The sequence below is a fragment of the Oryx dammah genome, unplaced genomic scaffold, assembly GCF_014754425.2.
Source record: "Oryx dammah isolate SB20612 unplaced genomic scaffold, SCBI_Odam_1.1 HiC_scaffold_29, whole genome shotgun sequence".
Classification (NCBI taxonomy): domain Eukaryota; kingdom Metazoa; phylum Chordata; class Mammalia; order Artiodactyla; family Bovidae; genus Oryx; species Oryx dammah.
The window spans coordinates 42,623,654-42,651,068 of record NW_024070213.1 but is presented as its reverse complement, the minus strand read 5'-3'; the positions used below and the strand labels follow the sequence as shown (position 1 = coordinate 42,651,068).

The 27,415-nt window shown below is 56.1% G+C and overlaps 1 protein-coding gene across 2 annotated transcripts; it reads right to left on the bottom strand.

Annotated features, from left to right (window-relative positions):
- Positions 1-229: 229 nt before the first annotated feature.
- Positions 230-26,948, bottom strand: LOC120858552 (caspase recruitment domain-containing protein 10). Of its 2 annotated transcripts, XM_040234684.1 has the most exons (21): positions 26,892-26,948; positions 26,468-26,719; positions 25,487-25,624; positions 22,731-23,056; positions 18,446-18,637; positions 17,398-17,553; positions 16,670-16,795; positions 15,408-15,599; positions 13,608-13,742; positions 13,148-13,263; positions 12,319-12,347; positions 11,747-11,870; positions 6,260-6,419; positions 5,719-5,827; positions 5,030-5,273; positions 4,775-4,844; positions 3,645-3,747; positions 2,404-2,562; positions 2,194-2,309; positions 1,635-1,747; positions 1,168-1,408 (listed from the first exon to the last, which is right to left on the bottom strand). In XM_040234684.1, exons 2-21 carry the CDS (start codon positions 26,700-26,702, stop codon positions 1,168-1,170), a joined length of 3,084 nt encoding a protein of 1,027 aa, XP_040090618.1. In that variant the 5' UTR covers positions 26,703-26,719; positions 26,892-26,948. The 2 variants fall into 2 exon arrangements, with proteins under 2 accessions (XP_040090617.1, XP_040090618.1); XM_040234683.1 differs by lacking the exon at positions 26,892-26,948 and having other exon boundaries at positions 230-1,408; positions 26,468-26,702.
- Between the last annotated feature and the right edge of the window lie 467 nt (positions 26,949-27,415).

Genomic DNA, 27,415 nt, shown 5'->3' with positions numbered 1-27,415 from the left:
GCAGGGGTGGCCCATCTGTGGGGCCCTCCTCTGGTCATTTGGGGGCAGGTAAGGTGATGCCAGCACAGATGGTAGGCAGCTCCAGGATGAGTCAGGAGAGAAATCTGACCCTCCCCATGAGCGAGCAGGAACCTGAAAGGTGGTATCAACCTGAGCTGGGGGTGGCAACAAGTGGGACAAGGGGAAGGGGGCCCAAGCCAGGGAGGCAAGCAAGCAAAAGCCCACCAGCTTCTATGACAAACTGTTTAATGTTCCATAATGTGCAGCTTCTGAGGGGAAAAAAGCCCATTAAAAATCCACAAGCTGTACATTCTGGTAATGGAGCGGCTGGCCCCTTCCCCATCCATCCCTCTGAGAGGCAGGGCAGAGAGGGGCGCAGGTGCTGTGAGAACATGGTCCTCGGGTGTGCTCACCAGGAACACACGCGGGTTAGTGCCTAAGGGTCACGGGGGTAGGGGCATGACATTTACACAGGGGAGAACCACAGACACACATGTGACTGGAAGACACAAGGGTCACAGGTGACGGTGGACTGGGGAGGCCACAACGCCCCCGTGGAGGTAAACACAAGAAATGTCAGCTGGATGAGTGGGTGTCACACACGACAGGCTCGGGGGCTCCTGTGAACAGAAGAGGATGTGGAGGACTTCCCTAGTGGTCCAGCGACGAAGACTCTGTGCTTCCACTGCACAGAGCACAGGTTCAGTCCCTGGTCAGGGAACAAAGATCCTGCATGCCACACAGTGAGGCCAAAAAAAAAAAGAAGAGGCTGTGGAGCCAGGAGACCTTGTGAGCCGAGGGGAGGGGCAGACTCGAGTCCACCCTGTGGGATCTTGGGTGTGCAAACCAACGCACAGGACTGAGAATGCAGATGCTCTGAGGAGCGCCAGGAGGGACAGGACACAGATGTGTGTTTGAGACCCACGAGAAGGGTCCGTGGAGACACAAGGCCAGGGGAAGGCCCAGAGCAGCAAGTCCAGGGGTGGGAGGGAGCTCTGGCCAGGGGCTCCTGTGGGTGACAGAGCCCAGAGCCGAGGGCCCCGCGTCAACAGTCCCAGGGTTGAGGAAGGCTCAGGATGGGAGGACACTGCTCCACTGCAGATACCAGGGTCCCTGCTGGTGGCTTCTGGAGTGAGTGAGGAAGGTGCAGGCATTCCAAGGGGGCCCTCAGGCCTCGCTGCTGCTGCTGCTGCCACCACCTCTGGTGCTGCCACGCTCCACCCACACGAGGCGGGCCTGCTCCTGCAGGATGCGTCCCCGCACCACCTTGGCCAGCTCCTCTGAGTGGCCCCACTCGTGGGCGGGCACCTGCACCCAGGAGCAGGGCAGCCCCCAGAGCACATGCTCCGAGCTCCGGCACTGCCGCAGCAGCTCGGAGTCCCGCCAGCCCGGCCGGCCCAGCAGACTCCTGCCGAGAGAGGACAGCAGGCCATGGTCAGAGCGGGGGATGAAGACGGACAGTGAGACAGAGAGAAAGGAATGGACTAAGACATGGAGAGTCAGAGAGAGAGGACGGACAGAGGCAGTCAGAGTGACAGACAGAAGGCAAACGAAGAGATGGAGAGAGAGAGAGAGCAAGGCATCCAAACAGGAGGAAGCGCAGGGTCCCTACCCCTCCTCCCGGCCCAACTCACCTGACCTCCCGGACATTCTTCTCGGTCACCTCCACGTGGATGACGATGGGGTAGATCTCGTTCTGGACCAGCTCCCGCACGCCCCGAGCACCCAGCTCCAACAGGCAGTGCTTCTTCTCGGGGTAGGAGTGGTCAAGGCTACATTTTACTCCCAAGCCAGAGACCCTAGCCTCCCTGCCCCCTGACTGGGCCCCCATAACACAGCCCCCTACAGGGTCCAGCTTCCCCATCCACCTTGGCAATAAGGAAAGAACTGGAAAGGAAAGCCCAAGACCCAGGGAAATAAGTCACTTTCCCTAGACCTTGATCTGCAGAGGGCGCTGACCCCACCCTTGGCAGCCCCAGGTGGCTCCCAGGGGAGCAGCAAGTCTGAGACAAGGAGGAACAGATCAGATGTATCAGCCAAACTCTCCAGGGTGGGCCACTTGAGGCAGAGTGCCCCAGGCTACCCATTTCACAGGTGCGAAGACACCCATGGAAGGGAAGGGGCTTGCCCAGGGTCACCCTCTGCTCCTGGGCCCAGAGGGCACCACCCCCATGCTCCACCCTAAGCACCTACCTTCCCGACAGACTCCTGGATGGCACGGATCCTGCTGCCCAGACCAGGGGCAGCAGGCTGGGCCTTGGGGGCTCCGGGTGCTGACAGTGTGCACTGTTCCTCTCCAGAGAGGCTTTCTGCAAAGCACAGAAAGGCACAAATGAAGGGCCAGTGGGCTTGACTGCCCCACGGTACCACCTTGCCCTCCCATCTTCAAGTGTGCAGGCTCACCTGCTGGGCACACTTGGAAGTCCAGCCGGGAGCTGGGCAGGTCTAGGAGGTTGCGGATGAGCCGGGGCGCCAGGCACTCAGGCAAGAGCACCACGGGCCGCAGGGCAGACACCAGCAGGGGCCGCACCAGGCTGTAGGGTTTGAGGCTCCGCTCTGGCTCTGGGCATGGGAGGGGACAGGATGTAGACGAGATGAGGGTGCAGGCAGGGCCCCAGCTCCTCGCTGCTGGGATGGCCAGCCCCCTCAATACTCAGAACCCCAGTGCCTCCTCTCAAGGTCCCTATCTTCTTTCCCTTCCTAACACCCGCTGCTGGACTTCACTGGGACTGTCCTCCTCCCCATCCCAGGCCTCACCCGTGCCCCCTATAGGCCATTCTCCTCTAGGCAGCTGAGGCAGGCTTCAATGCTGAAGTCAGATCCTGTAACTCCCCTGTGTTCAATGCACCAGTGACTTCCCACAACTCTCAGGAAGAAGGCCACATCCTCCACGTGGGTGACCCAGCCCTGCCGGAGCTGGGGAGGCAGCAGGCCACAGATCCCCTCACTACAAGCTCTATTCCGACCTCACAGATCAGCAGCTGTAATCACAGGACCTCTGCATACCCTGGTGGCCCAGTTAACTCTCCTGTCAGAGCCCAGGTCATGCCTTCCCACGCTCCCAGGTGGGCAGGGACCCCTCCTACCTCCCCCCTCCCCTCTGGCACAATGCATGACAAGAGTTATGTGCCTGCTGTACTCCGTGTCCTCCAAGCATATGACACATAGCCATGCCTCTGAGTCTTTGCCTTCTGCCTAGCATGGAGTCTTCATCCTTGAAAGCCCCAGTTCAAACAATCTCCCTTCTAGGAAACCTTTGCTAACCAGCCTTACCCTCAGAATTGCTATTCGTTCCTCTGGGCTCCCCTAACCCCCCATCCTCCTTCCTCCAGGAACTCTCTCTGGGGTCATCATGGCACCTGCCACCATACACAGGCAAAAGGCACAGCTGTGCATGCTGTGCCAGACAAAAACAGGCCCATGCTTGCCCGTGCCTCACCCCTGGTCACACCTGGACACACACCAGCTCCCTCCATCCTCGTGGCCCATCTCCCACCAGGTCCCTGGCCTGCACCCTGCCCCCAACTGGAACCCTCCCACAAGCCCTTCAAGGCCAAAGGGAACACCAAGGCCAAAGGACACCGAGATGGGCACATTCCTGGAGCCCGTAGGCAATGGCTGCACCTTTGCACCTAGGCACGCACCTGAGCAGGGCTCCAGCAGCAGCTGCTCTGGGGAGTCCCCAGGAGGACTCCCCACATGCTTGGGCTTCACCAGTCGCAGCTGGTCCAGGGCGCGCTTCTTTAGCTGGTGAGGGAGTAGAAAAAGAGGGGCACCTGAGAGCTCAGCTCTGTCCCATCCTCAGGGAGAAAGGGCAGGTCAGCACAAGAACCCCCTCTCTATCTGGCTGTCCCCTGCCCCCACCTGACCCAGTACAGCCCCCGAGACAGAGGCGGGTGACCATTACTAGGAATCCAGGGAAGTAAGGCTGCTAGAGCTAGTTAGAGTTAGAGGAGCCTTAGGTCTGCCCCCACATTACAGATCAGAAATCGAGGCCAAGAAGGACCTAATAAGATGTAAGAGACAAACTCTGTGGTCTCTTCCAATTAGTCAGCAGTGTAGGACGAATATAGAAAAACCAAAATCGACACTGCTAATTATAACAATTGTGGTTGTTGTTGTTCAGCTGCTCAGTCATATCTGACTCTTTGCGACCCCATGGATATCAAGAGTTGACAGGTGTCAAATAATGTGACAACGGGACAAACGCTAACTAGATCCCACATGCATGAACCCACAAGACAGGCACGGGTTCCCCATTTTACAGATGATGAAACAGAGCCTCAAGAGAGGGTCAGGTGGTCAGCCAAGGTCATACAGCAAAGAAGCAGCAGAGCTGGGATGCAAACTCCGGAGGCCTGGCTCTAAAGCCCAGGTTCTCCACCTTCTCTTTAGTACCATGGTCTCTTGAAATATTTAACCTCTCTGAGCCTTGCTCTGCCTAGGCGCATGGTACAGGGATCAGAGAAGGGAGTGTGACTATTGTTCTGTTAAGTGCTCACCACATGCCACCCATACTCCTGAGCACCGGGCACAATGCCTCACTTCCCCGTCAACTACCTGGACTGGAGCCCTATTGCTATTCTCTTTGATGGACACGCTGGGAATAGGATCAACCAAGTCTGGGTGAAGACACAACCAAAATGCTCACCGAGAAGATGAGCAACCAAGTGGCTGGGGTCTCCTCCCCCAGCTTCCAGAGAATGGAGCCTGACCTCTCCCTTTTGGCTCCCCCTCCCAAAGCCCTCACCCTGTCCTCCGCAGCCCAGCTTACATTACTGCGGGGGCCCCGGTGTCGGCTGGATAGCAGGCATTTCTCCTGAACTTCCAGGAGCTGCTGGGCTCTGGCGGGAGGGGGTGGGGGAAAAGGGAGGTCATGTCATGAGTTTGCAGGGAGGTGGGGAGTTCCTCACTTTCTCTCCTCCAGCCCCCTCCCCCAATCCTGTCCCAGAGGATGGCGAGGGACTGCAGGAGGGGGCCGAGAGTCCCCCATCCCAGTCCCGGCTCCCAGGGCCACGGGCTGTGTCACCTCTGATAGTTGGGCACGGTGCCCCGGTCCAGGTCTCGCAGGGTGAGGGGGTCAACCCGCGCGCAGAACCACTCCTGCCGTCGCTTATATGCCGGGTCCACCAGCCGCAGTATCTCCTGAGCTCTCACACACAGGGCGTGGGGGTCAGCCCGCTCAGGCAGGGTGAGGTTGGCTCGAATGTAGAAGGGCTCAGCTCCTGGCTCCTTCACCCAGGTGTCCAGGGCCTCGTGGAAGGACTGGCAGGCTGAGTGTGGACAAGGCAGGGGTCAGCAATAAGGACAAGGGAAAGAGAAAGTCAAGCATTAACCTCAGAGAGGCCATACCTTCCCCTTCTTAAAATGAGAGTCTAAGGCCCAGGGAGGGAAGGGATTGGCCCCAAGCCACCAAGCCCACTGGGGACAGAACCAGGACCCAAACCCAGGTTCCTGGACTCCTATCCAGAGCTCCTTTCACTGTAAGTTGCTTACTGAGGACAAGACAGAGGAAGAGCATAAGAAGAGACAACTAGCAAGGGGACAGCAGTGTAGAAGGAAAGAGCAGTAAAGGAGTCAGGAGGCGAGGCATCCCCCTTCCAGGCCGCAGCTGTCCCACCCACACTATGGACTGGAGGAGCCTTCTCGTGAGCCCTCAGTTCTGACCTTCCAGGACTCCTAAGCCCTCAGTGCCTGCCCGCCCCAGGCCAGGTTTACCCTTGAAGTCCATCAGTGGGAGCGTGGACGTCTGTTTCCGGGGCAAGGTTCTCTGCTGGGCCTCGCCTTCCAGCCCTGCCCCCTCCAAACCAGCAGCCTCTGCCCTTGGCTGGGAGAAAACCCAGACAGGGAGGGAACTGAGCTAGCTTCCCAGGGCTTCCCAGGACAGCCCTGGGGCCGAAGAACACCGCGTGTGGGGGTGACCATGTCTCAAAATTCTGATGCTCCCGCCTTACAGGGTGCGTGCCCAGCCAGACCCTGCTCCCTGCAACTGGCCTCCCCACCCAGCGTGGCTCAGTCTGGTCTTTTCCACGTGTAAGGGTGGCGATCTGTCCAGGTGCTATCACTCTACCCCACCTCCCAGCCCCTGCCCAATCAGATTTCACTTAATGCTGGCTGAGGCGGGGCTAACCGATGAGCCCACCTCTGCTTCGACCAATCTCCAGAAACTCCGCCCAATGACCTAGATCCACCAATCAGAGGGCACCAGCTCCAGCTAATGTACCGATTCCGCCCCCAGCTCAGAGGGGCGGGGCCTCACCTCTCTTGGTTCTACCCTGGCCGACCCTGGCCCAGAGAGAACCCTCCGCACAACAGCCCCAGACCAGCTATCCCCGAGGAATGACAGGCTATCTGGACCCTTGTCCTGGGGCTCAGGTCCCCCCGGGGGACTCCAGCCAGACACTCGGATAGCCAGAGACCTGAGCAGAGAGAAAGGAGATGGAATTAGCGTTTAGTCAGTATGTTGATTCAGTTCAATATCCTTGGAGAACTATAGTGATGTCCCAAAGATGCCAAGACTGCCACCCCAGGCCACTGCACCTGCTGGAATGCTCTTTCCCTTCTATTTTGCCTGGCAAATTCTGCTTATCCTTCATTGTTCAGGTCAAAAGCAACCTCTCCTTCCCAAAACCCTCAAACCCCTGCACACAGTGAGGTGAAGCTTCTTGCTGGAGCACCCCGTTTATCTATTTTCCCCTTGGTTTCCTCCCTCAATAAAATGCCTTGAGAATCAGCCCTCTATCATGTTTGGCTCTGGATCCCTACCACCAATCACAAGTATCTGGCACATCTGGCAGATGACTAATAAAAGCTTGTTATGCTCATAGTCTAGGGCAGGAGGTCACCCTTAAATCATAACAGATCAAGGATGGTTACTGCTGGCAGTAGAAGCATAAAGGGAGGGGCTTCCCAGAGGAAGCAGCAGCTAGGCTATATGAGGGTGAAGAACAGAAGTACTTCTGGAACAGACAGAACCGTATGGTTCCAGACCAAAGAGCTGGTATAGGCAGACGTGTGGAGAATAGGATACAATGCAGAAGAATTTAACAACAACAATAATAACAGTAGCATCAAACACTTACTGGGTGCTTCCCATGTACTAGACACCATGCTAAACTCCTTGCCCTAATTAACTAATTTAACATTCTGGGAAACAGCTCCCAGGAAAGGCAAGCTGGAGCCAGCCTATGGAGGGCAAGGAATGAAGGTATCTGACCTTCTTCTGGTGGTCAGTGGGTACCACTGACAGTCAGGACAGAGTCACCAAATCCCATTCATAGGAGGACTCTGCCTATCCCTGGATGAGAAGTGGTGAAGCCCTGTGGCCAGACTCAGAGAGAACTGACCACAAGTCTCCCCATGACCCCTCCTCCATAGTTCTAGGGAAGGGGAGAGGTCAGGCTCTGTGGGTGTGCCCCAAATAGAGAGAGAGCCCAGGAAAAGCCTGGGCATTCACTCACCTCCCCATCCACCCTGGCAGCTTCAGCCACACAGCCATACTGCCCCCTGCTGCCTGCCCAGGGTGGGCAAGGCTGCAAAGACCTTAACCCAATCAGTACCCATGCAGGGGAAGACCCTGGCCCTTGGGAGTCTAGCCTGGCTCCTGCCCCCTCAGTCAAAATAGAGGACCAAGACCCAGGGGCTGGGGATAGACATGGGTGCTGGGGACATCTGGGCTGCCTTTACAGGCTCCTTCAGCCTCGGGACTGTCCTGGCCACATCGATTGGGCACAGAAAGGCCTGGACAGAGATGGGAGGCCTGAGGATGGGCCTGGCTATGCTGCCCAATGGCTAAAGCCATAGCTATCAGCTGCAACCCCAGTACTAACTGTGCTCTAGCCTTTGTAAGCGAGCTGGCCACTTGATTTTATCTCCACATCCATAAAGCAAGGACAATGATGACACTCATTTCCCACCGTGGGTGTGAGGCTTAGACAAATATAGAGATAATGCAGGTAGAGGTGGAAACCAGAGGGCTTCAGGGCTTTCCAACTAAATGAGTTATGAAATTCACTGGGTCATGACCAGCACTGTTTTTGAATGGAATGGAATAGAAAATACAAGCCTGCCTCCCTTCAAGTAAATCCAACTATCTTCCTGTGACCCTTTTGTTCCAGGCACTTGTACTGGGTTTCTCCTGCAGCGGGATACCATAAGAAGAGTTTGAGAAAAGTGGTGTGGAGGGCACCAGCAGGAACTCTGGGGCCAGGAGGCCTCTGGTTCTCAGCAGTCCCACCTGTGTCTATCTACCTCGTTGTACAACTCAGTAAGTTTAAACACTGGATGTTGCTGAATAGTGCCTGATAACAACTAGACATTCACTATCACCAGTTGTGATTCAGGACAAGTCAGCTCTTTGTGGTCCAGCTTCCCCCCACCCAATTTCAAACCCACAGACAGATGACCACTGTTGGCTTCTCCAGTTGAGGGCCCAGCGAGAAGACTGCATTCAGGCCCTCCAGGTCCATCTGCTCAATCCCTACCCCTGCCTGCATGCCACGCCCCCTCCCTGCAATTCCAGCATCAGGGCAATTCCTCAGCCGTTCCACCTTTTCAGGCTCAGAGACCCAGCTTGGGCATCCTCTCCTTCAGAATGCCCTTGCCCACCTTCCTGAGGGACCAAGTGACTTCTCTGAGCCTCCACAGCCCCAGGCTACTACCTGGGGGCTCAGGGCAGGATCCAGATCAGGTCTCTCAGACTCAGACCTCAGCAGACAAGCGGGTGGGGAAGAAAAAGGAACATGGTGGAGGGCAGGGGCTGCCTGCTCCAACCTCTCAGGAGCTCTTAGGTTTCTGGCAACAAGATCTGATTGATCCCAGTCCTGCCTGTGGGAAGGATGGGGGTCCCCATCCACCAGGAGAGGGCTCCCAATCCTATCCCCCAGCGTCAGCTCAGGAGTCAAGTCACAGGGGAACAACAGGAACTGGGCCAAGTCCTTCACTCTGCCAACCCTGAACATCATGAGTTAGGTGGCTTGGATGAGTGTTGCCCTACACCCTGGGGCACTGTGGGAAGATCCCTAGGTTCATGGGTCAGGGACCTATGAAGCTGAGATGTAAGCATGTCACACAGATTACCTCACTGAATCCTCCCAACCACCCTACGGAAGCCATCTGTTATTCCCCCAACATAAGAGAAGAGGCAAACTGAAGCCAGGGGAAGTTACAATTGCCAAGGGTTACACAGCTGGTGGGTGGTGGAGTTAGACAATGACCTACCCAAACCTTCCCTGTGTGAGGTCGGCCAATGCCGGAGATCCTGTCTTTGTGACAAGAGCAGGCAGGTATGGCCCTTCCCAGGAGATAGCACCCCAATACTCTCCCAGTGTCCTCCCCACCCAACATCTCACTTTCACTCTTTTCCACCTGCCTGACCATCCTCCGCCCTGGCCCAAGGCTCTGGGAGCCAAGAGGAGCAGGGGAGAGCGAAGAGCTACAACGCCCAACACACAGGGAGCACTCAACACAGGTGGAGGTTAAAGCAGCTTCAGTGGGGACTTCCCTGGTAGTACAGTGGTTAAGAATCTGCCTGATAAGGCAGGGGACACGGATTTGATCCCTGTTCTGGGAAGAATCCACACGCCATGAGGCAACGAAGCCTGTGCGCAACTACTGAGCCTGAGCTCCAAGAGGGGGGCACCACAATGAGAAGCCTGCACACCAAAAGCAGAGAATAGCTCCCTCTTGCTGCAACTAGAGAAAGCCTGTGTGCAGCAATGAATATCCAGCACAGTCAAAAACAAATAAAAGTTTAAAAAAAAACTCAAGTAGCTGTGACGAGAGGAAGGGACTCTGGAATCCCCAGCTCCACCACCAAGTGGCCATGGGACACATTCCTGACTCTGAGCCTCATTATCATCTGTATATGGGGCTTGCAGGGCTACTGTGAGGATTAAGCCACAACAGCACCAATAATAGCTAAGAGCTAACTTCCCACTCACTGCGAGCCAGGCACTGCATTTAGCACTCTAGTAAGAATATTAGAACCTCCACAATGACCCCAAGGGACAGGTACTACTGCAATCCCATTTTACAGAGCAGAAAACTGAGGTAATGAGAAATTAAACGAGTTGCTCAAGGTCCCACAGTAGCAAGTGACAGAGCCAGGATTTCAGCTGGCTCACAAGTCTGTTTGGATCCCGCCTGTGCTCTGACCTGTAACCCCGCCTCCAGCCCAGGACGTGTGCCAACAGTGCTTCCCAGTCCACTAGGGCTCTCACATCCTTGAACTCCCATCAGCCCACCCCCTTCTCTCTTAGTCCACCAACCCTGCCCCAACCCCTCAATATGTGTTCCTCTCCCATCTCCCTCCTCCCCAGGAACTGTGTGGGCATCAGAGGTGGTCCCATGATCACATGGGCCAGAACCTCCAGCTCCTTCTATGGTGGAGGCCCTTGGATAGCAGCCAGGACCCCTGCTGCAGGCCTGAGAGGAGGAAGGGCCGAGGCAGGCAGGAAGGGAGGCGCCTCCGCCCCTTCCCCCAGAAGCACGTCCTGCACAGTGAGAAACAATGTCACACTGGGCCCTGTGCCGAACCGTGAGAGTGGGGGCAGGGGCCTGGCCAAGCTGCTTCCAGGAGGCAGGAGGCTCCCGGTGCTGCTCTGCCCTGATTTCTCGAGCGACCTGTCCTCTGTAACCAGCATCCCCACATTCCAGCTCTGACATTCAGTGCTTCCTATGCCCTCCCCAAAACCCAAATCTGGTCAGGCCACTCTGGAGCTTGGCCCTGGCACGTCCCAGCTGTGTGACCTCGGGCAAGTCGCTTAACCTCTCTGAGCCTCGGTTTCTTCCTCTATAAAAAAGGGGTAATCATAATAGAGCCTGCCTCCCAGGACAGAGGGAATGTTGTGAAGCAGCCAGGAGCCGGCCTTGCGTTTAGTAATAGCTAAGCACCATCTCCCCCTCCCCGTGCCGCCCAGGTTTCCCAGGGTGCACAGCACCATACTTCTCCAGCCTGACTCACAAAGCCTGCCCTAGCCTCGACCTTCATCTTTCCCCCTTCCCCCTTCCCTGCCCTCACGCTCCAGTCACCACCGGACGCCAGGCCTGTCCCTGGACAGCCTCTGTTCTCTCCTTTCCATATCACCCAGCTGCCCTCCTGGCCTGCTCTCTCCTGGCTGCGTTCAAAGGCCACATACTCAGATCAGCCTCTTCCATCGCCTGTCCTCCTGAGATCACGGACCAGGAAAGCCATGCAACCACCAAAACACACAGAGCACATGGCCTGCAGCATGCTGGGAGCCGCCAAGGCTCGTGTCTCCAGTCATGGGCATGGGGCCAGCTCAGCTGCAGGGAGCCACAAATGACAAACTACCACCACCCCACCCCACCCTCAGCACAAAGTCTGCTGGGAGGCTCAGTCCTGCTGGGAGATCTGAGCAGGGACAGGCAAGCAGTACAAGTAACAGTTGCCACCTACCAAGCACCCACCACACGCCTGGCAAAGCGGGGTGCTTGGCTGCCACAAGTCCTAAGCCTCCAAGCACCACCTGCAGAAGACACTGCTGTGCCCTTTACCCCGATGAGGAAACTGAGGCCCAGAAAGGTGAAATAACCAGCCCAAGCCTCCCAGACAATGGTGACAGCATATGAATTCAACGTCTGCCTCTGTGCAAAAACCCAACAGTCTGACAGAGGCATGAGCAAGGGCTTCTCTGCTGCTCCCTCCCACCTTACCCCTGCTCACCCTTCTCTGGGGATCTGGACCAGCCCCCCAGCTCCAGCCCGCCCCAGGTGACTGCGGTACCTGTTGAAGAGATCCAGGCCACAGCCTCTGGCCAGAAGGCTGTCCGGCTTTCCCAAAGGCCACACGCTGTCGGAGGACGAGGATGAGGAGAGGCCCGGGGACCAGGGCTTGAGCGTCACACTCCCTGGAGAGGAGGGGTGAGGTTCAGGGGCGCCAGCAGACCAGTGAGGGAGGGCTGGGTCCATGAGAAGGGGTTGAGCCCCTTGAGCCCAGAGATGGCTCAGGGCCCAGAGACCTTGGCAGGTTGGAGGCCCTGGGAACACACTGGACTCACAGGGCTCAGGGCTGGGCCTGGGTCGAGCAGGGTGACCCTTCAGTTTCCTGGAAGAAGGTGGAGGGCGGGCTGGAACTGAGTAGCTCCACAGAGCACAGCTGAGACCAGGAGAGAGGACCAGGATGGGCTCAGGATGAGAGGTGGGAATCAACTCCCACAGGGCCTCCTGAGCAGAGCCTCCCTGCTTAGGGGACAGCAGAACCTCAGGGAGGGGGTGCAGGCCAAGGGCAGCATAGGTAGCACCGGCCTCAGGTGGGTTCCCAGACGAGCCCTCCCCCGGGAGCCCCGGGGCCTTTACCTGTGATGTCTGACATGCTGCTGAAGGACCTGGGCAGAGAGAGGGTGGGAGGGGCCAGCACTGAGCATGGTGGGCATTCAGCCCCACCCCCTGCTCCTGTCCCCGTGCTGCCCCAGTGTCTGGCAACCCCCAAGCACATGCACGCTAGACTCCTAAAGTCACAGGGCAAGAAGCTAATATTCTGACCGTGCACCTGTGCCCATATCCCTCCACCTAGAAGGCCACCCCTTCTGGTCTGCAATGCCTCTCTCTCTAGGAAGCCTGCCCTGACCTCTCATGCCTCATCCCAACTCTACTTTCTACTGTCATCTGTAGCTCCAGTGTCTGCCTCCCACACCATGACCTTCCCATCGCACACTCATCATGGCGGGTTCACTCATTACATTAAGCCAATGACGGGGGACACATGCCAGGTGGCAGGCTATCTCCCGGCCTCAGTCCTGGCACCAATCATATGGCTCAGTTTATCTGGCCCCCATTTTCTGCTGCTGCCTTAACCTGCAGCCTTTCTTGCCTGAGATCCTTGACTCCTGAGAACCTCCTCGGTGTCTCCTAGTCCTGAACATTCAGGCTTCTCCCTGGATTAAGGCTATTTGAGGCTTAACCTCCAGTGACTCTTATGTCAGGGTACTCATCAGGGACTGAGCCCACTCTGCCCTCTGACCTTGTCTTAACCCCTTGGTTACACATGTGACTCCTGGGACCTGGGTTTCCATAGCTCCAGTCATTTAAGGGCAGCAAAGGGAGGTGACAGCCTAGACCTGACCCTGGCATCAGGGATTCTGGGAGGCAAGAGTAGTAACCCCCCACTCCGAGCCTCTCCCTTTACCTCTTAGGGGGCGCAGGGTCCTCCTCTCGCTGCCGGCGGAGGATGGAGCCAGCACTGGGTGGAAAGGGCAGGATGGAGAGGCGATTGATCTCCTTCTCGTTGTCCATGGCCTCCTCCTGCAAAGTCACAGCAGGGCCTGGTCACCCCCACAGCACCCGCCCACAGCTCACTGTGCCAAGTTTGTGCTCATTTCACAGACAGGAACTTGAGCCCAGAGTGGACAGGTGGGCTCTGCAAAGTTTTGGTATGTGAATGGCTCCCCAGGTCTCCTGGCGCCTGAGCCTAGGCCCAGCACTGAGCCAGCTTCTTTGGGAGTTTCAACAAGGCACTTAGCTTTTGTGGGCCTCAATTTCCTTTCACGGGAAATGGAATGGTCAGCAAACTGGAGAGCCCCCTGTGTGTCAGTAATAATATGATGGCCATTGTACCCCCCACATCTGGGCTAGGGCAGGCGTCTTACCGAGGTGTGGGGCTCGGGCCCTCCCACGACAGCCACCTCCCCTGCTGCTTCTGGGCCTCCCAGCGGGGATGGGAACTCGCTGAGGCTCCAGGTGCTGCTGAGGTTGGAGCACAGGGAATGGGAAGAGGCGCAGGCCTGGAGAGGAAAAGGAGAGGGAGCGGTCAGCAGCGTTGGGCCGGGGCCAGCCACCACCATTTGCTCAACACCCAAGTGCTGGAAACAGGGATGAGGTCGGGAAGGAGGAAGCTGCATTCCTGCCCTCATGGAGCTCACAGCCTAGTGGAGGAGACAAACTAGAAACAAGCAGGCAGATGAAGGAATTAAGGCTCAGCTTCCAAAAGAGCTGGGAAGGAAGGTACCCGGGGTGGGAAAGGCACTCAAAGGTCCCACCCGGCCAGGGGGCCATCAGAGTGTTTTCCAGGGAAAGTGTGGTTGGAACTGAGAACTCAAGGATAAGTAGGTGTTAAAGTCGGGGAGGCAGATGGAACAGTCAGAGCAAAGGGCCTGAGGCAGGACTGACACATTCTAGGAATTAAAAAGCTGAGATTGGGGGAAGGGATAGTGTGGGATCAACAATGTACACACTGCTATATTTTAAATAGATAACCAATAAGGTCCTACTGTACAGTATATGGAATTCTGCTCAATGTCCTGTAGCATCTTGGAGAGGAGGGAAGGATGGGGGAGAACGGATACACATATATGTATGGCTGAGTCCCTTTGCTGTCCACCTGAAAACATCACAATATTATTAACTGGCTATATGCCAATACAAAACAAAAAGTTTAATAAAAAAAAAAAAAGTTGAGACTGAGAGAACCAGGCTCGAGGTAGACAACTAAGGGAACCACCCTGTAGGACTTCTAGGGCAAAGTAAGCCACTGAGGATATTTAAAAGTCAAAAATCACAGATTTATGCTTCTTTTGTTCTGTTTCTTTAGGTAGTACACTCCTGGTGGACTGATCCTCTTTAAGCGAACCCAAGATAGGAAAGAGGCTTCCCCGATGGCTCAGTGGGTAAAGAATTTGCCTGCGATGCAGAAGACACAGGAGATGTGGGTTCAATCGCTGGGTCAGGAAGATCCCCTGGAGGAGGAAAATGGCAACCAACTCCAGCATTCTTGCTTGAAAAATTCCATGAAAAGAGGAGCCTGGTGGGCTACAGTCCAAAGGGTCACCAAGAGTCAGATATAACTGAGCAACTAAGCACACACACAAAATAGGAAAAGCCTTTCTTTTCCTACCTTGACAGAGATCTGAGAGCCAATGTCTGATTTCTAAGGGATCTGGGGGCTCAGCTCCACTGTTGGATGGCTATGTGATCCTGGGCAAGCCTCTGACCCTCTCTGGGCCCTGTGCAATGAGGCAACTGTACTAGTCAGTCTCTGAGGAACTTCTAGGGCACACATTTTGCATTCTAAGATGCTCACCAGCCCTCAGGGAGCTGGGGTTCTCCAAGTGTATGATAAGATAAGCTTCAAACTGTTTTTCGCGCCCCAGGTATAACCTCAGAAACCCAGAGGCCCCTACATTCCTGTCCTGTTCCCTGATATACCAACCCCCACCCATCCGAGCTGCATTTTGTCCACCTTGGCCAACAGCCCCCTCCAAGACTGGCATGTTCTTGACCTCGAATGATGACTCCAGCCAGGACCCACATGTTTCCTCCCAGAGCCTGCATCTTCCCAGGCCCAGGTGAGGACCCCCAGTGAGTCCCCCATGTCCCCACCCCCGGTTGAGGTCTCTCACCAGGTCTCACTCTGGCCGAGAGTTCCAGCTTGGACTCCTGACCCTGCTCACCTTGAGATGGGGCCCCCCCTGGACCCGCTGTAGCTGCACCTCCAGCAGGGCCTTGGCACCCTCCAGGCTGGTGAGCGCCGTCAGCAGCTCATCCCGCTCCACCTCCAGGCCTCGGACCTGCTTCCGGTACTGGTCCTTCTCAATGAGGCTCTGCGAGTACTGCAGCTGAATACGGTCTCGGCTCTGGATGGCCTGGCAAGAGTGGGCAAGGAGGGAACTGGGGCCAGGAGCCGAAAGTGACATGCTGGCTTAGTTGTCCTGGCCTCTGACCTCTCAGATCAGGCCAGGGGTGGGGGGGCGGAGTGGGTAGCATAAGGACCGGCAACTAATGTTTATTAAGAACTTCCTGGACGCTTGTGCCCTGTGCTACATATTGGCTCATTTAATCTTCACAATAACTCTTCAAGTTAGAGAGCCTCCTTATTTTCATTTTACAGGCAGGGACACCAAGCCAGCAGGGACACAGCTGCAGAGTCCAGGCTCGTACCATTTCCCAGAAACAACTCAAAACTCTTCTATGGGACACACTGTGTATGGGGGACTTTATTCCCAGCCTCCAGGGCTCAAAACCCAGCCCAGTGCACCCAAAGAACTTTTCCACACAATGTAGACCAGGGTGCCCAAGAGCTGGGTCCATGCCCACGGGGACCTACCACCCATTGTCTCAGAGGGAGCAGGGGTGAGAGTCTCAGGGGCTAGGAGCAATCAGGTGAAGTGCAGATTCCTGGGCCCACCCCAGACCGGGGTTGAAACCCGAAATCTACGTTTTCACCAGGCCCCCCAAGGCCTACAGTCACATGTAGATGCCAACTGCTTCAGGGATTCCAGGGATTCGAACAAGGACAAAACCTGCTGCCCTCCCCGCTGCATGGGGAGCTCAGACAAGGAGGGCTGGGGGCCTTGGCCCACCCCTCAGGAGCTGAAGGAATGGTACCCAGGGCCTGGGAGCCAGACCTTTTGAGAATCTCTTCACCAACAAACATTTGAAAGCCTCACTCTTGATGCGGGGAGAACAAGGATTCAGATGCAAAGGCCACCCACACCAGCTTCATACCTGTCCCAGGAGCCCAGCGAGGCAGATGTGTTGAGAGGGCAGGGCTGGCATACCTCAGCGCTCAGGTCCCCTGTCTGTTTCTCGTGGCCTACTTGCCCCATCCTAAACTGACGAGTATACTGTTTGTCTGCGGTTCCAGTCCCACCTGCCTCTCCCCATCTTGCCCTGGATGGGAACGAGGACTGGGCACACAGCAGGCGGGGCTCACCTGGTCCCGCTCCTTCTCGATCTCCTCCAGCTGGGCCAGGACGGTGGCCATGCGGTGCTTGTACAGGTCACAGTCCTTCTGCAGCGTACGGTGCTTCAGCCGCAGGTCCTCCATCTCCTGCAGATACTGTGGGTGCAGCAGGGTGGAGAGGGATGGGACACACCCGGGTCAGACTCCAGGGCTGGGGACCATGGGCAGGAGCCCAGCAGGTCCAGGGAAAGGCCTGAGCCCCAGTAATGAATGCCCACCTCCTCAGCTGGGTGGCCTGGGCTGCTAACTGACATCTCCTCACGGGGCCTCAGCTGCCTGATCTGTAAAATGGGGACAACAACCCATCCCAACCCACCTGGGCCTCCTCATTTCAACTGCAGTCTGCTCCCTTAACCCACTCTGCTTCCTCCACAGCCCTCATCACCCTCCATGACGTGAAGTGAGGGACTGTGGATTATGCATAAAGTGTCTTGTTTGTCTCCCCTGCTAGAATCTGTCCCCCCAGGAGAAGGGACCTTTGTTTTGTTCACAGATGGATCTCAACACGTATTTGAGAACAAAGGAATGCACAGCTCTTGGCACGGGACCTGGCACACAGCAGATGCTCGGGGAAAGCTGGCTGAAGTAAACGGGTGATGCCCACCCCCCCTCCCCCACTCCCCAGGAGCTTCCCCAGGCTGTGAGCAAAAAGGCAAGTGGGGGCAAGGAAGGGGGTGTATGGGGAACGTGGACATCACCTTGTCCCGCAGCTCCTCGGCCCACTGCAGCTCCCCCTGCACAGCATGCAGCTTCTGGCACAGCTCCTGCCGGCTGTCCTGCGCCTCACGCCAGTCATGCTCCAGGATGTCTAGGAGGATGCGCTCGGAGCCTGGGGCCCCTGGCCGGCTTGCCTCCTGCGGGGGCGGGTGTCAGAGCTCAGTGCTGCCTCAGCCCTGGCTCTGGGCTCATCCTGAGTGTAGGGTGAGGGGGGACACATAGCCCTCAGCCCCAGCCCACTAGCTCTGCCTCCTTGGCTGAGAGCCTTGGCCTCTCTGAACCCCGGCTTCCTCTTCTGCTGAGTGGGTGTGGCCCCAGCAGCTCTGCCCACCCTCCAGGGAGCATCTGGGGTACAAATGAGGTAAGGGGATGAGGGCGTGCTTGGACAAGTTGGACCAGGATCTTATTCCTCAACAAGAACCAGGCCTGTTCTCTCTTGCTCTGGCCCCCACCCAATAGCCAGGACAGGAGATGGGTAATATTTCCAAGACCTATTTCTACCCCCCTCCTCTGGCCTGACAAGACAGGGTCTGAGCCTGGCCCAGGCAGGTAGATCATGGGCCGAAGATCCAGTCCCCAGACCCATACCCTAGCTAGGCACCCCCAACCCTATAAAATACACCAGAGCCCTAGCTTCCTCCCCCACTTCCTGTGAGGAGTGATGGCCAGGTGGCAGGCCCATGCTGTCCCTGACCTGCCACAGGACACTGAGCAAGCCCTGGGGCCACCCAGACCTCAGAGGTCTCAACCTTTCCACAGTCAGACTCCTTTACAAATCCAAGGAAAACTGGGGGCCCACTGCCCAGAAAAATGCTCACACACAAAATCAGATGCACAGTTTCGAGTTCAGAGGCTTCCTGAGTCCCCCCTCCCCCAGCCCCAGACCCCAGACTCAACACCCAGGAAGAGCCGAGGGCCTCCACTCAGATCTTAGGAGGCCAGCCAGATCTCAGATCCCCGGATCTAGAATGCTCATTTTCCAGGCCTCAGGGGGACAAGTGAGCAGGAGGGTCTCCCCTCCCCCCGTACCTGCTGCAGGCCTTCCTGCAGCTCCTGCAGTGAGGCCACCAGCCGCTGGTTCTCAGCGCGGAGCTCCAAGACCAGGTCCGCACCGTCAGGCTCTTTCTCTTTCTCCTCAGCTCCAGGGACTGGCCCCCTGGCCCTTCGCAGCTGCGTGCACTCTTCCTCCAGCCGGCTCACCTTGAGCTTGAGCTGATCCACCTGGGGCCCAGGACACGGGTCAGCTCAGGGAGGGAGCACCAGCCAGGCCAGAGGGGAGACAGAGGTCCCGCTCCTGCAGTCCAGGGTGCCTCCCCCATTCCCAGAGGGGCCCAAGCAGGCATCCTCCCTGGACATGTCTACAAAGAAGCAACAGGCTAGACCAATAAGACAAGGCCAAACCACCCTCCCAGGGGAATCTGCCTCAGGGACTTGTGGGTGGATGGGCCAGATCACAACACACTTGTCTGTCCTGCAGTTCTGACATTGAGCACAGGCAACTGAGCCCAGCACCAGCATAATGGACAGGAAGGAGGGCTGCACCAAGAACAGGAGGACCCAGGGGCTGGGCCCAGCTCGGCCTCTAACTCTGTGTGGCCTTGGGCAAGTCATGGCCTCTCTCTGTGCCTCAGTCTCCTCATCTCCCAGGGGAATAAGGAGGAAGACAGTTTTGAGGGTCTCACCCAGCCCGAGAGCCAGGATGTCCCCCCTCAGAAAGCTTCCTTGCACAACATACATGCACAGAACAGCCATGAGTCCAATCCTCCCTTAGAGATATTCCTCCCAGAGCCTCCATGAGGGATGGTTATGCTATTGGTTCACTCCCAACACAAATTCCAAATCTGGGGTCCAGGTTTCAATTGTACCATTTTACCCTCCATCATCCTGAGCAACTCACTTACCTCCTCTGGGCCTCAGTTTCCCCATCAGTAAAATGGGCCTATTCAATCCCCCTGCTCCTGCTCCACCATCTGCCTCCCAAAGTCATTGCAGGCATCAAACAAGATAGCAGGTGGACAGACGCCTTTAAACTACAGAACTGCTGGGGGTGTAACAGTGGCTATTTTTACAGCTTTGAATAAAATCCCTCCCCTCACTGTTACCAGTTCAGTGTGGGCAGCCAGAAACTGATCAAGGGGGCTGTGTGGGTGGCTGAGTGGTGGCCACGGCAGAGATGTATGAGCAGCTGGCTGGATTATGAGTGTACTCAGCCCAAGTGATTTTCCAAATTCATGTGGGGTCTGAGGTGGCTAGGCAGCGACGCGAGGAGCAGCAGGTGGCAGGCCACAAAATGAAGTCATTGTTGGAAAAAGACACAGTGACCTCTGGGGCTACACTCAGGCATGCTGACGTCTGGTGCCCTAGGAGCACCCTGGCCTTCCTTGGAAAGGACTCCCAGCCTCCCAGCCTCTAGAGCCTGGCATAGCATTCTCCAACCACCCCCCCCCGCCGAACCCCACACACGCAAGGATCTGGAGACTGGGTCAGGCAGTTCCATGAATTAACAGCCCACTCCTCCTCCGCAGAGGACTCAGAAAGAAATTCATGACTCTTACATTCCTTTCCCCTCACAAAACCCGCTTTGTGAGCCGCTGGAGAAAGACAGCTAGTTACAAGGGCAAATGTGGTCACACCCTCTCCAGCAAACTACAGCCACACACCCCGACCTCCTGCCTGACCCGAGGCCGGCAGGCTTCCCAGATGAGCTCAGGAGACAGGGCACCTGGGAGTCTCCGCCAAACACCAGGAAATAACAGATGCATTTAATCCTGGTGTACAAACTCACTTAGCACAAAATTATAGCGTTCATTCCTTTAAGTTTATGTTGCTTAGAAATAACAGCTCATTAAATTTGCACCTTATAAAATACAGTATTAAATAACAGCCACCACACACCTGTCCGGGGGGAGGGAACCCAAGCTGCCAGGAAAAAGCATGATCAGCTGCTCTGTTCATTTCCACCTGCAAAGCCTTTGTTAATTGCAGAAAAGCTCCAGTAAATTAAGGCAAGTGTACAGTAGCTACATTTAAAGAAAAGCTTATCTATTTAATTGAATTTCATCCCTTACCCTCCACCAGCTAAACCGGAAAAAAGCAGCTGTTCTCTGCCCACTGGCAGATTTCTTTACCCCTAGGGCCATCCTGGACCTTCCCCAGTGGCTCAGCGGTAAAGAATCCGCCTGCAGTGCAGGGGACGCAGGAGACGTGGGTTTGGTCCCTGGGTCAGGAAGATCCCCTTGAGAAGGGAAATGGCAACCCACTCCAGTATTCTTGCTTGGAAAATTCCATGGACAGAGGAGCCTAGCAGGCTACAGTCCATGGGGTAGCAAAAGAGTTGGACACAAGTGAGTGACTAAGCACACACATCCTGTGCACATTTCAGCACCTAGAGCTGAAATGCTGACACACAGGGAACCTCCACACCTCATCCCTCTACCCAACCCCAGGAGGCTCCAGACAGGTGCACACACACACAAGGCACCCCCCACCCAGTCACATGCACATGTCCACCACTTCAGCAGACCCAACTTACAATCACATGCAACCCAAAGGCGAGACAAACTGTGCTGGCCACAGCCCCTCCCAGCACCCAGGGACCAGTGGCCATCACACTGTCCTCTCTGAGCAGGCTCTCCCCACCAGGCTCCTTCCCCACCTTGCCCCACTCCCAGCAGTGCCCAGAGTAGAGTCAGAAATTCTCCATCTTGGAACCCTGGGGAAGTACTTCAACCAACCTGTCTGTGCCTCAGTTTCTTCATTCATACATGGGGATAATAACAGGCTCTACCTGACCCCCATTCCAGTGGAGTTCCCAGGAAATTACAGGAGTTGATGGACATCAAGCCCGGAGGACCATGCCTACTACACTGGCGATGCTATATTGCTATGATGTCACTGCACCGTGACCTCCCACTTCAAGGATGAGGAACCTGAGGCTCAAGTGGGCCTGGCAGCCTGGGTCCATGAACCTGTGGCCTCAACAACCCCCAGTCAGGACTCCTTTCCCCAGATGTCTCCCCCAACCCGCAATGGCACCCACAGTCACAGGCTCCAGAACACCAGTGCTCTCACACTTACAGGCTCATTGTGGACATGCGACCCACTGTCCACGGCCACCTCTCACCCCCTGGGGTGCCCCAGCCACAGTTGAGGCTCATGGGGTCAGGGGGCTTCAGATCCCACCATCAAAATCCCCCAATGGAACCTTGTGAAGTACTGCCAAGGACAGCCTACTGTGTGCCACCTGTGTGCTCAGTCACTTTACTCGTAGCCCACCAGGTTCCTCTGTCCATGGGGTTCTCCAGGCAAGAATACTGGAGTGGGTTGTCATTTTCTCCTTCAGGGGATCTTCCCCACCCAGGGAGCAAACCCTGCATCTCTTGCCTTGGCCGCAGGCACTGTCAAATCCTTGAGACAACTCTCTGCAGCAGTAAAATCCCAGCTTTATCCCCATGTGAAGACCCAATAAGACACCAAGAAAGAGAGGCTCAGTTTCTCAGCTTGTAAGAGGCATGGCCTCATTCACTTATAGGGAGAACTGGGTGAGATTTCATCTGGATGGGAGCAAGAGGAACAGCATCATGAAGCAGAAGCTAGCAGGGGCACCAGGCAGACCTGGTTCACATCCAGGCTGTGCCACTTGCTGCTCTGTGACCTTAAGCAAGTCCCTTTACAATCTACACCTGTGTCTGTACTTCAAAACGAGAACGTGGTACATGGTATGTTTGAGATTACATGATGTGATGCGTGTAACCTACATAGCATAGAGTCATACTTAATAATATCAATAACAATGGCTGACCATAATCCAGGTTTTGAGCACTAACCCTGCACCAGGACCTGTACATGTCTTAAGTTCTGTATCTTAAATCTGAGAAATACTTCTACCTCAAGGTCTCTCTGCCTCAGCACTTGCAGACCTTTTGGACTGGACAGTTCTTGATTGTGGAGCTCTCCTGGGCTCCAAGGACGTTTAGCAGTATCCCCGGCCTCTACTCACTAGACACCAGTAACACACTCCTGGTTGTGATGACCAAAAGTGTTCCCAGACATGGCTAAAAGTTGCTAGGGGCAGGGGGAGCAAATTCAACCCCAGTTGAGAACCACAGTCATAACTCAATGAAATAAGCACTATCAATATCCCCATGTTACAGATGAGAAAACTGAGGCACAGGGTGGAAAAGGGACTTGCCCATGGTCCAGTAGCCAGCAGATGGTGGCTCTGGGACACCAGCCGGCTACCATATTACCATCATTTTTTGCAAAGCTGCCCCTTTCCCATGGCACACCCCACCCCAACCTCCCCAGGGCCTACCGCCAGCTGCAAGTCCCTGCTGCGCAGCACGGCTGAGTTCTTCTCCTCGCTGAGCTGTGCCAGGCGCATGGCGATCATGTAATTCTCATCCTTAAGCCGTAGAAGCTCCAGGCTCCCGGCCTCCCAGTCCTCCCGCAGCCGTTGGCAGCGCTCCTGAGCCTGCTGTTGCTCCCGAAGCCGCTGCTCCAGCCCTGCTCGCTCCTCCTCCAGCACCCGGCCCCGGGCCTGCAGCTGCTGCTCCCGCTGCAGCTGACTCTTTCGAGCCTCCCTCAGCCGCCGCACCTCTGTCATCAGGAACTGGGTCAGGCCCTCAGGCCCTTCCTCATCTGCCAAGGACAGGGCAGAGAAAAGTCGGGTCAGGCAAATAAAATCCAGCAAGATGGCAGACCACACAGAAAAACCCAAACTGGAAAAACACTAGAAGGAAATACTGGAACCCATTTTTACAATATGAGGACAGGGAAAGGCTTCCTACAAGGCAAAAATAAAAAAAACTGTAAGAGATTTCTGAATGATGACAGATGTAAGAAGCAAAGTTAAAAGACAAGTAACAGAGTGGGAGAAAATCCAACACATGACACAGAGTCACACTATATAAAGAGCTCCTACAAATCAACAGCAAACAACAAAATAAAAATATGGCCAGAAACTATCAAATTGCAAATTCCCAAGCAAAAAACGACTGGTAAACATAGGAAAGGGCTTCCCTGATAGGTCAGCTGATAAAGAATCCACCTGCAATGCAGGAGAGCCCAATTCAATTCCTGGGTAGAGAAGATCCCCTGGAAAAGGGATAGGCTACCCATTCCAGTATTCATGGGCTTCCCTGGTGGCTCAGACAGTAAAGAATCCACCTGCAATGCAGGAGACCTGGGTTTGATTCCTGGGTTGGGAAGATCCCCTGGAGAAGGGAATGGCAACCCACTCTAGTACTCTTTTTTTTTTTTTTAAGTCTTTATTGAATTTATTACAATACTGTTTCTGTTTTATGTTTTGGTTTTTTGACCGTGAGGCATGCAGGATCTCAGTTCCCTGAAGGGGGATCGAACCCACAGCCCCAGCATTGGAAGGCAAAGTCCTAACCAGTAGACCACCAGGGAAGTCCTCCACTCTAGTATTCTTGCCTGGAGAATCCCCATGGACAGAGGAGACTGGTGGGCTACAGCCCATGGGGTCACAAAGAGTTGGACACAACTGAGCATGTATGTATGCAGATATGCAATGAGAAACATATTTTCCTATGTTTGTGCTGAGCTGTACTTACTCACTCAGTTGTGTCCCACTCTGGTCTGTCCCACTCCATGGTCTGCTGCTGCTGCTGCTGCTGCTGCTGCTGCTAAGTTGATTCAGTCGTGTCCGACTCTGTGTGACCCCATAGACGGCAGCCCACCAGGCTCCGCCATCCCTGGGATTCTCCAGCCAAGAACACTGGAGTGGGTTGCCATTTCCTTCTCCAGTGCATGAAAGTGAAAAGTGAATGTGAAGTCGCTCAGTCGTGTCTTACTCTTAGCGACCCTATGGACCGCAGCCTACCAGGCTCCTCCATCCATGGGATTTTCCAGGCAAGAGTGCTACATATGTATATTAATTTATGTTATCTTCACAACACTTAAGGTAGGTACTATTTATTGCACCCATTTTAAAGACAGACAAATCCAGGCACAGAAATGTCAAGCCATTTGCCCAAGGCTAACTAACCTGTTGAGTAAGCTGAGTACATCTCTCAACAAAGTGCAAACTTAAAACAACAACATATTATTTTTCACATATCTAACCACACAAAAAATATTTTAAAATGATCCCCAGGATGAATGAGGGTACAAGAAAAAGGGTGCTCATACACTGCTGGAGGGACCCATGTTGTGTGTGTGTTAGTCGCTCAGTCATGTCCGACTCTAGGCGAGCCCATGGGCTGTAGCCCACCAGGTTCCTCTGTCCATGGGATTCTCCAGGCAAGAATGCTGAAGGTGGGTTGCCATTCCCATCTCCAGGGGATCTTCCCAACACAGGGATGGAACCCAGGTCTCCTGCACTGCAGGCAGATTCTTTACAGACTGAGTCACCAGGGAAGCTACACATTCTCTAAGAAATATGACTTCTCAGAACTTCTGAGACACACATGTGCACAAAGATGCATCTAGAAGGATGTTCCCAGCACTGTAATATTTGCAAATAACACATCAGTAGAGGATATGTTAAAATGACTATGGCACATCACTAACAAACACGATGCAGTCATTAAGAACAAGCATAACAGAATCACACTGGTGGTGGTGGGGGAATGAATCACAAAAATCAGTTGTTCCAAGAAAAAATGAAATACAGAACAAGACATGTAAGATGATCCCGTGTATGTGTGTGCGTGTGTGCATAATTGCCAAAGTGTTACCAGCAGAGACGAGCTGACAGAAGAAGTAAAGATCTTTGCTGTTTATTCTCGTCTCATGGCATGTTTGAATTTTTTACAGAAGAAACTGCCAACTGGTACATGTTGGCCACATACATGTCTGAGAACAATTTCAGGGGGAAAGAGCTATGTTAAGTGTAAGGGCTCTGAATTTAGACTCTAACTGCATTACAAACCCAGCCCCACACTCAGCCGGCTGGGGAGGCCTTGGGCAGACAGTTTCAGCTCTCTCTATGCCTCAGTTTCCCTGCCTGTTCAATGGCCACAATGGGAGTGCCCCCTCACAGGGAGGGGGTAAGGAATTTGCGCTGGCACCCATGGCGCTAGCACCCACTGCAGACCCACTCACCGAGGATCATGGAGCAGCGCTGGGCAGGCTCTCGGCCAGTGAGCAGTGTGAAGTGCTCGGGGTAGTAGAACTCCAGGGCTTCCAGGAAGGCCTCATAGCCCCTCTTCCCCCGGCAGCGCAAGATGTCCATCAGGCGCCCTGGAGAATGGGGGGTGGGTGTCCAAGGGTCAAGGTGAGGGTGGCCCCCAGCGCCTAGCTGCTTTCTCCCATCTGCTCCCCGCCCCCCATCCCGACTACTCCAGGGCCCACATTCCCCAGATCTCTGAACCAGTGACACACACTGGGGCCTGACTCAACACATCAGAGGAGATAGCCTGTCTGCTGCAGCCAGAAGAATCAGGACCCACTTGCCCACCATCACCAGTGGCAACTGTGTTTCAACAGCACCCCAAGCCCCTGCCTGCCCTCCACACAGATACAGGGCCAGCAAACAGAGCCTGCCTTTACAACGGCACAGAAAAGCCCCCTCCATCCTCAAAGGCAAACCAAAATATCAAATCGTTGACCAGTGCCTGAAATCCCACCATCAGACCCTCACTGCTTTGCCAGCTCCATTCAGGCACAACCTACGGGAGAAGGCACCCTCAAAAAACTGGGATGGAAAAATAAAGAATAACTCTCCGAGAAGTATGTGACACACAGAAAGCGGGGGACAGGGAGAACCTATGAAAGCAAAGGTCACAGGAACGAGGCCAAGTCCACCAGCTGGGACAGGGAGGTCCCAAGCCCGGCCTGAACCGCAACTACAGCCAACCCCTTACTCTAAGGTGGGCCGAGGAGGCGGGCGAGAAATCCAGGCGCGGTGTGGACACGCGGACACGCTAAAGGAGGCAGGATGGCGGACACAGCAACCATCCCGCCCTACCGGTGTGGACACCGAGGTCCCGGGGATCAGAGCCCTTGGCTGGTCGGCCCCAAGAAGGCCCCAGGGAAGGCCGGCCCCGCCCGCTCAGGCCCGACCCCGCGCCCCCCACGGCTCACCGGTGCGGTTGACACGGCACGGGAAGCGGTAGGTGCTCAGCACCTCCTCCTCGTCCTGCTCGTCGATGACCCGGCATTGGCGCAGATACGGCGTGAGCTTGGCTGGGTTGAGGGTGCGCGTCAGCCGGTGCCGGACGCCCTCGATCCGCTCCCACAGCGCGTCCTCCTCCGCCTCGGACCCGGAGCCGGCCCCAGCCTCCTCCTCGGCCTCTCCAGCCTCGGCTCCGCCCGGCATGGCCGCGTCCTCGGGGTCTGCGGGCCAGAGGCGCGCGAGGGTCAGCGCGGACGCCGGGGGCGGGGTGCGCCGACCGATCCCAGCTCCGGGCGTCGTCCGCAGGACCCCTCGTATCCCCTCGACTTTCTCCCGGCTTCCCGCTCCCCGTCCGCCCAGAGGATGCCCGGCCCCCGAAACCCCGGGACTCACCCCGCACGCCAGAGCCGCCTCGCACTCCCGGGTCGGCGCTCGGGCGGCGGCTCCTCCGGCGCAGGGGGGCGGGGTCGGCGGCGCCCCCGGCCCCGCCCCCGGCCCCGCCACCGCCCGGGCTGCCCGGACCTCCCCACATCGCCGCCCGGGTCCGGGCCAAGCGTCCGGACGGCCAGCGACCCGCACGTCCGCCCGCAAGCCCGGTTCCCTGCCGTCCGGCCGCCGCGCGCCTCCCCCCGCTTCCTGTTTCCCGCCGGCTCTCCCGGCCCTGGCTCGGCAGGGTCCGGGCGGCCCGCCCACACCTGCCCGGCCTCGGGGCGGGGCGGCGCCGGCGGGACACGCAAACGCACACCCTCCAGCGCGCTGCCACACACCTTTTCCCGCGCGCACGGGGCACTGGGCACACGGCGTCGGCTCCTCAGCGCCCAGTCCGCCGCTCGCACCTGGCACCTGGCGCTCGCTGACTTTGGCTCGCAGCGTACGCGGCGGCCACAGGGCAGAGCAGTCACTCCGGCATATGGCAC

What these genes read in the sequence shown, in the direction of transcription:
- LOC120858552 (XM_040234684.1), bottom strand. Translation starts at nt 26,702, where the DNA reads ATGCCGGGCGGAGCCGAGGCTGGAGAGGCCGAGGAGGAGGCTGGGGCC. An exon ending in AGGGGGGGCCCCATCTCAAG is followed by an intron (nt 13,743 to 15,407) that starts GTGAGCAGGGTC and finishes TTTCCTCTCCAG; the next exon opens with GCCTGCGCCTCTTCCCATTC. An exon ending in CTTCCAAGTGTGCCCAGCAG is followed by an intron (nt 2,310 to 2,403) that starts GTGAGCCTGCAC and finishes TGTGCTTTGCAG; the next exon opens with AAAGCCTCTCTGGAGAGGAA.